At 42.1% G+C, this 16,427-nt stretch overlaps 1 protein-coding gene across 1 annotated transcript in view; it reads right to left on the reverse strand.

Annotated features, from left to right (window-relative positions):
- Window positions 1-16,427, reverse strand: part of LOC133131086 (protein unc-13 homolog C-like) — a 126,400-nt gene that overhangs the window by 49,340 nt on the left and 60,633 nt on the right. The window contains exon 18 of the mRNA XM_061246214.1: window positions 14,701-14,786. Coding sequence (XP_061102198.1) covers window positions 14,701-14,786 — 86 coding nt within the window. The remainder of the gene's footprint in view (window positions 1-14,700; window positions 14,787-16,427) is intronic.

Consider the following 16,427-nt stretch of genomic DNA (forward strand, 5'->3'; position numbering starts at 1 on the left):
ATATTATTTTAATAGCTTGTGGCTTTGAATGAGTTCCATTAAAATACAGGAAAAGATCATACAGTTCAGATATACTCTGAAGACTTCTCTGGAGATTCTGGCAATTCACTTGAAAGACAAAGCAGTCAAGCTAATAAGCACAAAGATTTAGGCAACACACATTTTCCCTTAGAAGCTCTAAATCTAAATCAATCTGCCTTCCAGTTCTCTGTGTTTGCAGTCAAAAGCACCCTTCAGAATTTGACAAAACCTGTCATTTCTCAATTTAGCCTTCTAGTACTTCTAGCATACAGTCCACCCAGTATTACATTATTACATTACATTATTGGCATTTGGCAGACGCTCTTATCCAGAGCGACGTATAGTTGATTAGACTAAGCAGGAGACAATCCTCCCCTGGAGCAATGCAGGGTTAAGGGCCTTGCTCAAGGGCCCAACAGCTGTGCGGATCTTATTGTGGCTACACCGGGATTAGAACCACCGACCTTCCATGTCCCAGTCATTTACCTTAACCACTACGCTACAGGCCGCCGTATTGAAGTGGGACTTCAATGTTACAGCCCCATTATTCACAGAAGAGGCCAGTGACACAGATTGCAGTTAAATTAAGCCTCTCCCCACTAAACAAAGCATAAGAAAGGCCATTGTAAAGCTGAATTGTCGTGGATGTTATGGACAAGGAAGGTGAGCTGTACCACAAATTGGTCTTATGCCAGGTACAATTATCTTATGAGAGTTCAATGAGACAAACAAACAAAGAAGCAATGTACAATTAAGACAATTGTAAACAACAGCAGGCAGCAGCACAAATGTGTCACTATTAGCTTATTTATGAATCTTGATTCCATCTTTTTGTCCTCTCCACCTATCTAACAGAATGTATCTGTAATCCCAAACAGGCAGTCAGCTTAAAGAGTTAGCTGTTTGAACAGCAGCGTTGCCCTGTTCAAGGATCTTCATAATTAGCTTTACAGTCTTTTTGACATGTCAGGGAAAATGTCTAACAGCACAATGCCATAATTGGAGTTCTGTTGGTCTAGCAGCTTGTTGTGGAAGATAAATTCCCCTCTAGCAGAAACAGTCATTCCATAAGGAACCTCTACAAACAAATAAATAAACTGAAAATTGTTGAAGATTGTAGTTACAGTACAACACAACAATTTTCAGATGCTGATTGATTGCGAAAGTGACATTCAAACCAAACGACCAACAGCCAGTCAAAACATGCAGCAGGGCCATATGGAGAGTCAGAATGCCGGAAGGACTGCAGAAAGATGAATTTTCAGATGAATACCTTCCTCAAATGCTCACTAAAACAAACAAAGCGCAGCAAAAGCTGAAAAAGTTGACATTACAGCGCCTTCATTAAAAACCATACTGACTACAAAATGTTCCTCTGTTGCAGCATACCTTTGTAAGAGACATATTTGCATCTAACAGCTTTATTCTCAGCAAGAAGCCAAGGCATCAAATTGAAGAAGAGAAGAAGAGGAAAAAAAAGCTTAGCGGTGACATTTTGTAAAGTGGTGCCCTCTAAGACCACATCAAATTAAAGTTTTGTAGATCACAGTTTAAAAAAGTAAAAACTGGGGGAAAACCATTTGTCCTGTGGAATCTCATATCCTGCAGGAAAAAGTTCTGAATTATGCATGCGTGTCATATTTTTGCTGTTTCAGGAAAACCCTGTCTCAACCCTGTTCCCATGACTTCAACTTACATGGTCTTCAGCAGTGCAATAGAAAGACAGATGTATTTTTACCAAAACTGTACATCTCCACCAAGCCTCTGGAGATTTGGGGGCCATGTTGTTTCAGAGCTTAGTGTTATTGTTCCATCCTGGAGTGCGTTAAACACAGGGTTCAGTTATATATAGCACAATTTTGAAGGGGCGATTTTTGTACCATCTTCCATTCACAGTAAACATTGTAGGTTTGAGGATGAGGAGGCCTACACTGCTCTACCTTTCTGTGTGGTCTGGAGGGAGTGCTGAACATTTTCTCTCATGGAACGCATCCACAAACCTTAGAGACAAGCCGAAATGGAAGTTAGAGTAGCACTAGGGCCTGTAATATGATATATACGCGAGTGAAACAAATCTTTTGGGGGGATTTTTGAAGTGCGGGGAGTTCAATGAGGAGGGGGAATGCGTGTGTGAAATGCCGCTGTGTGAAAGGACATTGATTGGAGGGGATTGGAACATTTACATTTTATCAGCATACATGCCCACTGGTACACAATGATGTAAAATCTCTATTTAAATTGTTTTCCAGGAAGTGGATGGAAAAAAGCTTTGGTGTGAAAATACACAAGTATTACAAGTTTATTAACTTTATGGAATATATACTTTACGATGTGTTCGTATGTTTATGAAGAATTGACTGAATTAGGGAGAAAGTTAATTTTGATTTCAGCTTGTCTTTAACAATCTCCTTATTCCCATCTGATTCACTACATAGTAGACAACACTATGTGGTAACTGAATTAACATTATTTCAGTGATTCCGGGCATGGTTTTTTCACTCAGTGGGTTTTTTACATAGTGATGGTAAGAGTTATAGATGAAATATTTCACAAATGCTTAAACCTGATGTCTGGCACATAATACACAGAAAGTGCAGTCCAACTGTGTATCGAATAAGGACTGCCAACCAAGATTTTCTGCACATGGAAAGGATTCCAAGCACAATATACATAAACAGGTTTCATAATATTTGGTTGTTATGGCTGTCATAAGTAATTTTCTGTTGACTGTATACACGCCCACATAGTACTGGAACAAATTTGTAAATTTGAAATGAATATTAGGTGACTGAGTAGGTATGGTACATGGTGACTTTGCTAAGCAATACCTGCTCATTACACAGAGAAGACTTTGGAACAACGCAGGGTCAAAAAGCATAGGATTACCTACAACACTTCAAAAGTGTCAATTTTATTATTCTATCCACGTGAACGGAAACAAGATGTGAGCTGGTCATGCCAAATTACTGTTGGAGCCTTGCGTGAAATGTAATTCATCAATTGAACAGCAAACTAACAATACCGCACAGCGCGAAACAATGAAATTGATCTCAATCATTAAAATGAATGGATGTTGCTATTAACTGCAGTGATCCTTAGCATGACTAGTGGCATGAATCACGATGCTGACACGGGGGCAAACAGGCACATTTTTAATAGTCACCTCATTGACTTACCTCATTAGCAATATTTCGGTCTTATTTAACAAAAAAGTAAAATAAATATGATTTGAAAATTCGATATAACACTAAGATACTGATTTTGTGTTTATGGCAGTGTTCTGCTTTCTGGTGTCCTCTTGCCCTGGTGCCCCTTGCCTAGCTCCCCTCTTGTGGCTCCAACTGGCTCTAACACAACGATCGCCTTCCAGAAAGAGTCTTTTAAACTCTTTCGGTTCTGCTGACAGTCCCCCCTAGGCTTGCTTAGATCCAAGCTTCCCCTGCCCAACAGTCGTGACCTCCCTACAAGCCGCGCCATACGGGGGTGGGGGGGTTTGTGAATAAGTGGGTCACCGGTTGGTTCCTCTGATGCGCTCAGTGAGCCGCGTTTCCCCCGGAGCGTCTTGCAGCCCACGTCACATCCTGGGCAGTGCCAGGCGGCTGGCAGACAGACACAGCGCTGGCGCAGTCTAAAGAACGCTCCCAGGGAGCCACGGCAACAGAGCGGCGGTTCCTGCCAATACAACGCAATAACCGCGCTGCGACAGCGAGAACAAAACATCTTGTTGTGTTTTGCAAGATGGGGAATACTCAACTCAACACTCTCCCCTCCCCTCCTATACTCATCTCTCCGCTGGTAGAGAGAACCCTTATGGCATCAACCTGAAGCCAAAAGGCGCAGCTTTCCCTCCAGAAGAACAGAGCTGTGTGGCACTGACATACAAAATAAGGTGAAGCCCTTGCTAATAAGCACTGGTACATATAAAAATATCCACTGTCAGTTCAACTCTTAACAGAGTTAAATCAACTCTTACAGCATTTATTACTTGGTCATAGTGACTCATATAAACACTGTAAGAGTTGAGTTAACTCTGTTAGAGTTGAACTAACAGTGGATATCTAACTGGGTACTAGCTGTACAGTTGTTGCTGTTTGCTAAGTATCCTTGTATATCTCGAGCCAGACCTTATACAGGATAAGACCAGGACTGAGCCCAAGCTCAAGGGAGATGGACAGGGCCGTAAACAGGGGACTCATTTTTAATAAGATGAATGTCCGTTCCAGAACTTTCCTTTGACAGTTAAGACTGCAGCCCAAAGTGACAAAGAGGTCACAGACAGGAGACACAGACAGACGTATTCAGGTGTGCTCCATTTTTCTAAAGAGCCCCTGAGCCGTCACATAACTCATGCCTTTAATTAACACACAAGTCTCCCGATAAAACTTCTGCACTCTATTCAATAAATTACAGAGCAGGCTAAATTTAGCAGAATAGCATTTAGCACTCCAGTGTCAACTCAGAAGGGGATAAACCAAAGAATGCTTCAAAATCTAGAGCTCCTTTAGTTCTGTAGAACCAACATTGTTTTATCCCTGTGCCTACAACTAGCTATGAGTCAGTAGACCAGCTACAAATAATTATTTCCCACCGTCTAGAAGACAAGGGGCAATGCTGCTTCAGGAGAAGAAATGCAGCTTCTAAACGCCGTTCCACTCATTTGCATACCGCAATCAAATTAAAGCAAATTCTGTTTTCTTTCCCAGAATGCGGTGCTTCGCACAACAAGGTGTCATTTTTGCACTGAACACCCACGCTATGGAAAACTTCATAATTGGAAAGTGTCCAGGAAGGAATAGTCCTACTGTACAGCTTAATTCGTTATTTGAGCCCACATACTTTTTCAAAGTTTGTTTTGAGACACAAACTACTTCAAGGTGTTAGCGCAGTCATACTGGCTGTAAACAAAGACTCGTCTCATCAATTCAAGACTGTTTGCAGGGTTACCTTGTGGCTATCTGGGCTGAGGCAAGCAGAAAGCATATACACACATAAATAACAGTCAGGCTTAGAAAGTAGTGTTCAGTTTGAATGTTATCTTTCCAGAGTGTATCCACTGGTCATAACATAGCAATCATACTTTCAAACCAGAACTCCATTCTATAGTCAGCAAATCGCTTAATTTATTAACTTAATTTAATTTATATTAATGTGGTTATTTATTTAAAGATAGTTGAAGGCAGGGGTAGGAAACCCTGGTCCTCGAGTGCCAGTGCCATTTCTGGTTTTTGTTCCAGCTGAGATTTATCACAAGTTGGATGGATGATGCTGAATATTCTGAACCTCCAGCACATGGTCTCCTGCATTCATTAAACCTGATTAATTCAAATTAACTTGTTTATATAGTTACAGGGTTGGATGGAGAAAAAACCAGGACCGACTCTGGCACTCCAGAAACAGGATTGCCTACCTCAGACCTGAGGACTAAAGGTAACAGGAAGCAGACAGTCCATAATGATTTGGGTCAGTAGAGGTATTAACATTAGTGTGGCCGACACAAATAACCACAAAGGTAGTTTCAACACAGGTCTAATTTTCCACATAGATTGCCTGTAGCCAAAAGCTGGTGAAACAGAACTGGTTTATCATGTTCCTTGGCTGAGAAGTATAAGTGCAATAACCATTCTGCCATTTAGCTGTACGTCTGGTAAGTAGTAATACAGTCCATACGGTTGTAGTACAATAGGTTCTAACAAATTCAAATAGCAGGACAGCTGGCTTAGATATTCTGAAATATGACCAGTTGCTACTGCCTGAACATCCGAAGCATCTACAGTATTGTTCCCACACAAAAAGCAACCAGGCATCCTGCAAGATACATTAATATCAACAAATTCAAGCGAACATTCACTCTGCATTTCAGGGTCGATGCATGCGAAAGGGTGGAACGGGCATAGTCTCTAGAGCTCAGAGTCACAGCAGTATGAGAACATGCTCAGCACTGTGCTATGGCCCACAAAGTTTTGGTGTAACAAATGATATCTGTGGAGATATATTATACTAGGCAGAGCTTCCTTCTAATCTCCCTGTTACAGACAATGAAATTCCAAACCCGCGGAAGAGCAAAGGCGATCTGCAATCAATATTTTTGGCTCTCAAACTACTGTTGTTTGTATTGGAAATGATTATTGTGGAAGCCACAGTTCAATGCGTTTTCACCGACTGTCCAAATGGTAGCAATCCATCTGATGCAATGCCAAAGGACAGACAAAATTGGACTGACAAAACTAAGACTAAAAACTTGAAATAATAAAATCCACAATGCTTATTCTTGGTGCTGCACACACACACACACACACACACACACACAAACAAACAAACACACACAGACATAGACACGCACAGCTCAGAATAAAGTTATATTAAATAACTCATAGCCCACATTTAAACTGATGGGCACTCTATTTGTTGTCTATTTGCAAGTGCATTCTACTCTCGTCTTAATCCTATTCCATGCCAAATCCAACGTCCTTCTGACATCAGAGTCTTAACCTAAATAAAACATGACAGTTATTTGGCATTGTGTAGAATAAATATACAAACCAAGCAGAGATTACGTGTGGCAGTTAAAATGTCAGTTATCAACTTTTTTGTGCCACCATATCTCTAAAAACACTTTAACACATTATTGTTCAATGAACAAGTAAAGCAATAAATAATGTCTTGAACAACATGCCACAACCAGGGTCTTTCTCAGCAATGGTGTTGAAGTCATCTTTGCTTTTATCACAGATTGTGAAAATGAGAGAGAGAGAACATGGGCGAGAGAATAACAGTGTAAGAGAGAGGGGGTGAGAGAGTGAGCAAGAGAGAAGCTACTGATGGCACCACTGAGACACACATCTAGGCCACCTTGTTATCTTGTTCCATAACCCATGAGCATAGCTGAACACCAGTCCCATGTCTGAGGGGACCTGTGTGCAGATGGAGAGCAAAGGTCTGGGGACTCATTCCTGTCATCTCAACCTTTCCCCGACACAGCCAGTAATTTATTGTTGTTGCAGGAAAATGGGTAGAGCTAGAGTGGGTATCTTAATTAGAGCAGGCTCCCTGGGCGGGCTGGAAAAAGGCCTGTGTGGGGCGCACTCACTGTGCCTGGCTGAGTCGCTTTCTTTTGCTTGCTGCAACACAAGAGTGACTTCACAGGAATACAGGAGCATACGAATATATGATGACAGGCCTTTCTTTGCACCAAGGCTAGAAAGTATGAATTTTCTTTGCTCGCCATGCCCACATATTCCTAACCAGTGCAAGGAGCGATAAAGCAATGCAGTGCAGTTGATCCATTGTTGGATTGGAAGCCTCTATGAGTTGTTTCCCATGGTTTAATCTTAACATTCAAAAACATATATCTCAGCTGATAGCCTAGTGGCTAATTTGCTTGACTAGGACCTGGAAGGTTGGTGGTTTAAGTGTAGCCACAATAAAATCAGTGCATGTGGCAAGTGACTCGGTTTGCGGGAAGGAAGCAGGGGATTCAGAGGACCACTCCCACTGGTCAAGTAGGCACACACGGGCTACGTTATCAAATCAGTCCAGGAGTTCAAAAGGTGTGCTTCTTTCCACAGTAGGTGGCTGAGACTGGGAACCCATAGGAGAGGACAGAGAGAGCCGAGTGCCGAAAGCGCCGACATGCCGGAAAGCTACGCGAGGCAGGTTATTTTATTTCCTTCAGCAGCTCCATCAAGACGGCTCGATCTGCCGCCTGCGATGCAGAGACAGTCTGCATCGGCCACTGTTCATGTTCCTGCAGGCTGCGGAGAGCATGACTTTATTCATTAAATTACATTACATTATTGGCATTTGGCAGACACTCTTATCCAGAGCGACGTACAACAAAGTGCATACCCATAACCAGGGATAAGTTCGCTGAAAGACCCTAGAGGGAAGTACAATTTCAATTGCTACCCGTACAACAAAGATAAGAACAAGGGCCCTTTTTTTTTTTTTTTTTTTTTTTACAAACAAACAAACAAACAAACAGAGCAAAAGTGACCAAAGTTAACTATCCAAACACTGCTTACCTAGCCAACTAAAAATACCGATACACAGAGCAAGTCACAGAGACAACAATTAAGGTTCATAGGGAGGTAGGGAGGGATGGGGAGAGGTGCTGCTTGAAGAGGTGTGTCTTCAGCTTGCGCTTGAAGGTGGGGAGAGATTCTATAGTTCTGACCTCAACGGGGAGTTTGTTCCACCACCGTGGAGCCAGAACAGACAGTAGTCGTGAGCGTGAGGTGGAGGTTCTGAGAGGGGGAGGTGCCAAGCGGCCTGTGGAGGCTGAACGAAGAGGTCTGGCAGGGGTGTAGGGTCTGATGATTTTTTGCAGATAAGCTGGGGAAGACCCTTTAACTGCTTGGAAGGCTAGCACCAATGTTTTGAATTTGATGCGAGCCATGACAGGCAGCCAGTGGAGGGAAGTAAGCAGGGGGGTGACGTGTCAGTATTTGGGAAGGTTGAAGACCAGACGAGCTGCTGCATTCTGGATGAGTTGGAGGGGTCTAATGGCGGACGCTGGGAGGCCAGTCAAGAGGGAATTGCAGTAGTCCAGGCGGGACAGAACCATCGCTTGGACCAGGAGCTGGGTCGAGTAGGGGGTGAAAAAGGGGCGGATTCTCCGTATTCATACTACCTTTGTGTCCTCATAGTGGTGTGTCACGGCGAGTGACATTTTGGTGCTGAATCCCAGGAGGACAGAAGAGATGGACACAGGGAGGTATGCAAAATGTCGGTTTGCTGTGTATTTTGAGCAACTGATGCTGGAGTTAGAGAGCACACACCCCCAAATGGAAAAAGAAGTCTTCACCCGTCACACTCGCGGGATCCGGTCTAAAATAACGAACTAAAATAACAAATGTGAAGAAAAAAACCCAACTCGTGTAGCTTTTCAGCTCTCTCTCTCCACTCCTGTGGGTTCTCAGTCCTGTGGGTTCTTGTCCCCGGCTTAGTCTAACTGTAAGTCACTTCGGATAAAAGCGTCAGCTAAATATATGTAATGTAATGTAGACACAGAATCCTGAACAGCCACATGCTTATATGCAAATCTTGGAGAAATCTGAAAGAGATCAGTTTCTCAATCCCCCTTCAGACCTTGTTTTTAGCAGGCGAGTGCTCGAGTCATCCTTCAGATTAGATGCACAGGCATAAGGGAGGGATGGATGCCCAGCTGTAAAATCCAGCTAGGCCAGGTTGAAAATTGAGCTGGTCAAACTGGTCATATGCTGGTTTAGCTGGGTATGAGATGGTCAACCAGGGTAGCCAAGCTGGTCATGAAGCTGGACTACCTGGGTATGACCAAGCTGGTTAACCAGCTACTGCTGGTAGCTTGTCTGAGCTGGTAGCTGGTCAACCATCCAGCAGTTTTTTTCAGTAGGGTCCATCTTTTGCAGGGGTATGGGAGGTCCATGCCTGAGACGATGAATAGCTCTATAACCTTCTGCTGGAATTTCATATGACAGCTGCGGGAACAACCTCAGGTTGCAGCCTGCCATCTTGAGTTTGCATTTTCTTAGCCAAGTCATCCTTTGACCCACCGGGCTAATGTATCAAATGAAAAATAAAGAAAAATATCTCAAGGCCTTGCTTTTCCACAGGCAATCGTTTCACATGCAATTGCAATCCGGCTTAGCTTTAAAGGTACAATAGGTAATTTTGGACTTCTAATGGTCAAGAGAGGAATTGCAGCAAAAACATGCTCAAACCACAACACTGTTTATCCCACCCGTTCTCTGTGAATGTGCTGACGTTGAAATGCTATTGGCTGTGGAAATTAGAACCAATTTTCAACCAATTAGCTGGAATGATTGTATAGCTGTACAATGTTTTGATACAGAGCACCGGCCGTCTAATGCATATTTTGAAACCCGAATTTAAGTGTAATGTTCCTGAGTTTTGTCTGTTAGTTTGTTTGTTATTCTTGTAATTTATTATTCATATCTGGTTATCTGTTCATCCATTTATAGTTCATTGCATTCTTCTTCCCCGGTGATGTCTGTGTCTGAATGTTTTTCCAGAGTCACTCCCCTGTCTGCATGCTTCACTATTCGGGTGGTTTTATGGTTTTCCACGATTCCTTCTCATTGTTGCTTTTTGGTCAATGTGAATCCAGTCCGCATATTCATTTCCCCTCGTTATTGTAATACTAGCCCATCATGTTTCTAGTCTTTTGTTTATTTGTTAAGTCCTCCTCACTCCCTTGCCACGCCTAGTCTGCCTCATCCCCTCGTGTATTTAAATCCTGGTCTCAGTTATGTTAGTTGTCAGAACGTTGATCATTATTCAGTACCGATTCCTAGTAAGCCTGTCTAATTATGACACCCCTTTGCCTGTTTTCAAGTTTGCTTAGCCCTTTGGGTTTGTTAGCCTTTTCTGATTTTTGGTTCTGATTTACTTTCTGCCTTCCTCGACTACGTTTTTGCCTTGCCCTTCTGTACCTCGTTTTTCTGACACCACTGACTTTTCAATTTTTGACCTTGGATTCTTTAAACTACTTTTATTTTGCATCTCGATTTGGCACTATGTTTTGTGATCACTTTTGACTTGGACTGATTAAAGACAGCGATTCTTGAAATTCCTCGTCTGCGTTTGGGTCTCTGGAACCGTACACAACATAAGGACTATAAACACAGGCAGAGGGTGAGTCAACTTGTCAGTGACCCCTTTTCAATAATAAGGAAGGGATTCAATAATAAGGAATGGTCTTATAACAATGTTTTAACACAAAAATCTGTATTTGTACCTTTAAAGCAAAGGGTAATGGAAGGGAAGATTTCTTAATGTAGTTGAAGCAACAAAATTCACTACAGCAGTGGTACATTTCCCATTATCCTAAGGGTGGGGATGGAGATGCTTCATTTATCAGACCAAAGAGCTAGGTTCTTCAACAGCAACACTGGCATCAGCTACAGTATATTGATGTAAACAGAAGTATAAACCTCTTTGATGTCCATTACTCAGTAGCCAATAAGACCCCCAGCACTTGTTTGCAGCACTGCATCTGGGACGGGAATTGAGCAAGTTAGTGGTCATTATATAAAACAGGCTTTCTGCTTGATTCACTCCACTCAGTAATATAATAGTCCCTTTCTACAACTCTTCATCCAAACCCATACTCAAAATTATCCTTCTGGCAAAAAAGCTAAACAAAGTCATTATTTTATGTTGACAAATACATGAAAATATGAAATAAACTGTGATTCACAATCTTTTGGTAATTCAACTAGCAGTGTTTGAAAATACAATTGCATCTTCTTTTCATGACTGCTCTGACTTTTTGCCATCATTTCAATTGCAACAGTTTTCTCATTTTGTTCTCCTGTCTTATCGTTTGTATAACTCACCCTATATTTGCATAATTGCTCTGTGACTTGGCACTGTTTTGTAGTGAAATCATTTATTCTGTCTTCATTTATATCATTTTGCTTTGCTTGTCACTATATTGCCATTCATATAGTATGGATATGTAAAAGTAGCATGCTCTCATCTGTGAGCCAGTGACTGTTCTCCACCCTACCACTGTCCACACAGTACTACAGATGAGAACTAGAACTGATCGGACCACCGTGAACCGACAGGCATTCAGAACATTGCCAGGAAGAACAAGTCTCTGGGTAATGTGAGATAGTCATGTAAACTTTAAACTACCCATCTAAATCTGAATCTAAAAATGCTGTAAAGGGTAAGGTTTGTTCTAACATCACCACCTATTCTTAACATTATTGCAGTTGTCTTTCATGAATTTCAATCCATTTGTTGTGTTGTACATTTCTCTGGGACATATATTCTTTCTTCCTCGTAAGTTTACAATCCTCAATGAATATAAATAAGAAATAGAACTATTCTCGATTCAATAAAGCTACCAACATTTAATTTACAATCCATGGATATTATTAGATTTTTACTTTTTCTGTCTTCTTCATTGAAGAAAACAGAGCAGACCCCATTTCAGCAGGGAATTGGAAAGTGCACTGCTTTTTCCAGTTGCTTTTATTTAGCATTTAGACTCTAAAATCAGCCTAACCTGCATGTCTTTGGACTGTGGGAGGAAACCGGAGTACCTGGAGGAAACCCACGCAGACACGGGGAAAACATGCAAACTCCTCACAGAGAGGCCCTGGCCAACGGGGATTCGAACCCAGAACCTCCTTGCTGTGAGGCGGCAGTGCTACCCACTGCACCATCCGTGCCGCCTTAGCCAACACCCCGCGGCAAAACTAAATTTCGAGACCATAGATTTAGGGTCTAACTGAATTTTTGTCCAAAACGAGTTAGTGCCATAAATATGTTGTTTATATGGCAATTTAATGGGATTTTGATATTTTACATTCAGAGTACTTTTAGGGTGTCCGTAATTTTGATCTATGAAGAATTGCCCAGCATTTCAGTTAGGATGTGAAAGCTTTTAAGCCCAATATCTCAAAACTACTCAGAATGCAGTTAGAACCTTACAATTGCAAGGTCACAAATTTCACTCCCATAGTTATTTAGTTCAGTGGACTAAAAACACTATAGTGACAGTACTCCTAAGACACCCTATTGACTTCCTCTGTTTTCTTACTAATACTAATATACAGCTACATGCAAAATTATTGAGACAGTGACACAATTTCTGCATCCTAGTACTAAATAATGACCACCACCACTACTAATAATTCAGGAATGACATTCCACTCATGAAATGTATCTAATAACTGCGCTTTTATTTTGTTATTTTTCTCCCACTACAGCTTTTTCCCTCTCTCCTCCCTGTGAGAGAGATTGGCCTCTGGTTTATACATAAACAGCCTCCTCGTCTAGCTTTGACCAGTGCTGAAGAGAAGGAAGAGCAATCATGGCAGCGAAAAAGGTTCCTCTTCCCCCCCGGATTAGGTGCAGTGGATCCATGGAGCGCCTTTAACTCCGGTTTCATTATCCCTTCCACTGCGGGGATTTCAGCTCTCACTCTCCCACGTCACAGTGTCACTTCATGTGAACGAATACAGATGTGACGATTTGCCAAGAGGAAAGAAGTAAACCTTTCTTGACAGACAGCTCCATAGCACGGGCGTGGAGCTAGAGGAAGCTCCAGTTACCTGTTTACGTGTGCACACGTTTACGTGTGCAGAAACCATTGAAGAAGGACCTTTCACTGAGGGAGGTTGCGCAAGAGTTATTATTGTGGCAGCTTTAAGACACACAGTTCACCTATGCCAGGCATGTTCCAGAGTGTGAAGTATACCAATTAACACTATCTGTGTACCTGGTTTCTATGGCTATGCCTGCAGATTAGAAGACCCGGAACGAGGCAGCAGTGCTGCTCGGATTGGAATAAATTATGACCACGTAATGAAGGCCGGTAATGTCAAGGAGAAACCCCATCCATTTTAAATCACTTGGAGAAGGCTCACGGGTGACATTTTGCACTGTCCATCTCCCAGAAACAAAGACTCTTGGGTCATTCATAAAGGCCAGAGTGCAACACTTATTACAGCCCATCACAACAGTGGCTCTTAATACCTCCAACAGAGCAGCATTTCACCAAACAACCTGTGAATGTGAAACCCTAAATAACAAGGTCCTTGGCAGATTTCGATTAATAATTCATATCTCCAATCAATATTTTTGATATTGAATTCATATACAACAGAGGATTTATGCCTGGTGTCCAAACCAAGACACTATGCAATCCATCTTAATACACTGAGGAGCACAGAAGCCACTCTTGGCAAACAGCCCCAGATCCCTGGACGTGCACACACAGACCTCCACATTCCCTGTGTTATAAATGTTTTAGAAAACATTCATAACAGTCAATGTTTCAATAGTAAACCAGGGGGTGTCAGAATAAAAAGTGCCTGTGTAAGGGAGCTGAGCGAAACATTTCAGAACAGCGCCAAAACCGGGGAAGCCATTCTCTGATTGCGAACTGGGTGGGGTGGGGGTTGTAGTTGCCCAAGGTACTTTCCTTCCCTTCAGCTCAGCCAACCACAGCTTATGTGTACATACTTCTTTGCAGGCAGCTTTCTTTAATGTATTTTTTATCAGATCTATCTGTATCTATATTACTGAGCTAGTTTGCTTGTTTTCTAGTTCTACAGGCTGTTGCCATCCAGGCTTCACTGAGGGAAGGAAAGAACCAGTGTGTACATTTTCTTTCTTCCTCTTCCGACAAATAATTCTCAGAATGAAAACAGAGAGGTCCTTGATCCCATTAGGGCAGGATCTGGCACACATTACACACTACTTACAGTTCTCAGTTATTATTTTTGACCTACTGTATATAACTAGCTTTTCCTATCAAGGAAATCTGTCCAATGAATGGTCCGATAAGATTCATTGGCTTTTGCCCAAGTTTGGTAAAATAATTGCTTTCTCTAGGCCGAAGCAGGTTTTTCCTGGCCCTGCTAAAGCACCTGACCAATGACTTCAGGTTCAGTGAAATGTTATTTGTTTCATCAATGCTTACTCTTGATTAAAAAATAGAACAACCGAACGACCTCCTCCACAGGAGGTAATCAATAAGGGAGACACACTGTACCGTAACCCCAAGAGACGGTGTCTCACAACCAATCTGTGCACAGAGCAGGCCACTGAATTAGGCTGGCCGAAACACAAGGCAGCACGGTAGAATTGTGGCCTTTCTCATAGAGTCATTGCAGAGAGAACTGGTCCAGGAACAAATCTCACACAAACGCACACACTTACCCTCCATGGCATACTTCATGTCCATAGCAAACAGGTTCCACGTGATCTCAGCACTGATCTTCCCCATGTTCAGCTCCTGAGGGAACCTACAGTGACAATTTAAATAGAGTTTGTGCACTTAGTTTGTGTTGTGGATCTACACCTATACATATTACACATATGAGGATTTGGCCTCTCACACACTTCGCACAGATATTAAATTAACCTTTTCCGGTGACAGTAATCCTGTTTTCAGAATAGTAAGTGTAATATGCAAAGCTCTTGTGGGAAGGTACAGTGACAATTTAAATAGAGTTTGTGCATTTTGTGATATCAAGCGCACCACTAGATATTGAAAACAGGATTACTGTTACTGGAAAAGGTTCATTCCATTTCTGCGCGAATCACCATTTGTCGATCTAGTGTATTTTTTAAATAAACAATCACTAAATGTTTGAATTCAACAATGTCAGCTGCCCCAATCTTCCTGACACTAATGTGGAAAGATACAGTACATATTCCGCTGCCTCCGAACAATGTTGTTTTCACTTCGGGTGTTTCACAGGTTCAACATTCAGCTATGAAGCCAGCTATCACGTTTCTATAGCAACACATTTGCAGAGCGATCTATTGAAATGATTATTAATAGCTCATCCACCGTTGCTTGAGGATGCACACATCGCCTGCCTCCTCCACCTGCCTGCTTCACTAACTCCATTTGGAGTGGGAGGAGAAACAGCACACAATCTATTCTCGCCCCAATCGCAGCAATGCATGGAGAAAACCCTGTCACACAAATCACAAGGGCTGAAAAACACAATATGTACAGATGCACAGTAGGTTTTGTTGGTGTAAAAGCCAGCTATGACCAGCTTGAAATGACCAGCTACCAGCTGTTTCAAAACATAGCTTGATCTGGTCAAATGGTAAATGGCAGGCATTTATATAGCACCTTTATCCAAAGCACTGTACAACTGATGCTTCTCCATTGACCCATTCATACACACACACACACACACACCAACAGCAACTGGCTGCCATGCAAGGCCCCGACCAGCTCGTCAGGAGCATTTGGGGGTTAGGTGTCTTGCTCAGGGACCCTTCGACATAGCCCAGGCAGGGGATCAAACCGGCAACCCTCTGACTACCAGACAACTGCTCTTACTGCCTGAGCCATGTCGCCGGTCAAACCACGATGAGTCTGGAGCTGGTCTGGATTGGTCAACCAGCTACTAAGTGTTTCAAAAGCTGGCTTAAGCCATTTGTTTCAGCAGGGATTTCATGTTTTGGTAACATTGTTGGGTTTTTTTCTTTTTATGGATGTCAAATTGTGCGGTCATACTGTATTTCCTTGTGCCCTGGGAGAGATGATAGTCATTTGGCTACTACGGTCGTATCACTTTACCACTCCCTAGAGCAGACATAAAAAGGTGTACCTTAACCAAACAAACTGATTTTTATTCAGAATGTGGTTGCAGTAAGCAGAATCTGTGTAGACAAAGAAATTAAATGAGCTGCATAATAAATACTTTTTAGGGTCTTCTTAATCATAATAATAGAAAAGCTCTCATTGTTCTGATCTGAGGAGACTCAAGTCAATGCAGCAGTATTAATCTGGCTCTATATCAGACAGACGGTGGATACAGCTGTAACAAATGCACAGATAATTACATTGAATTTAAGAGCCCTAATGGCCCCCTGACTGAAATCAGGCATATTATATATATTTCAACAAAGCATGATGAATA

The sequence above is a fragment of the Conger conger genome, chromosome 6 (genome assembly GCF_963514075.1).
Source record: "Conger conger chromosome 6, fConCon1.1, whole genome shotgun sequence".
In the NCBI taxonomy this organism is placed as follows: Eukaryota; Metazoa; Chordata; class Actinopteri; order Anguilliformes; family Congridae; genus Conger; species Conger conger.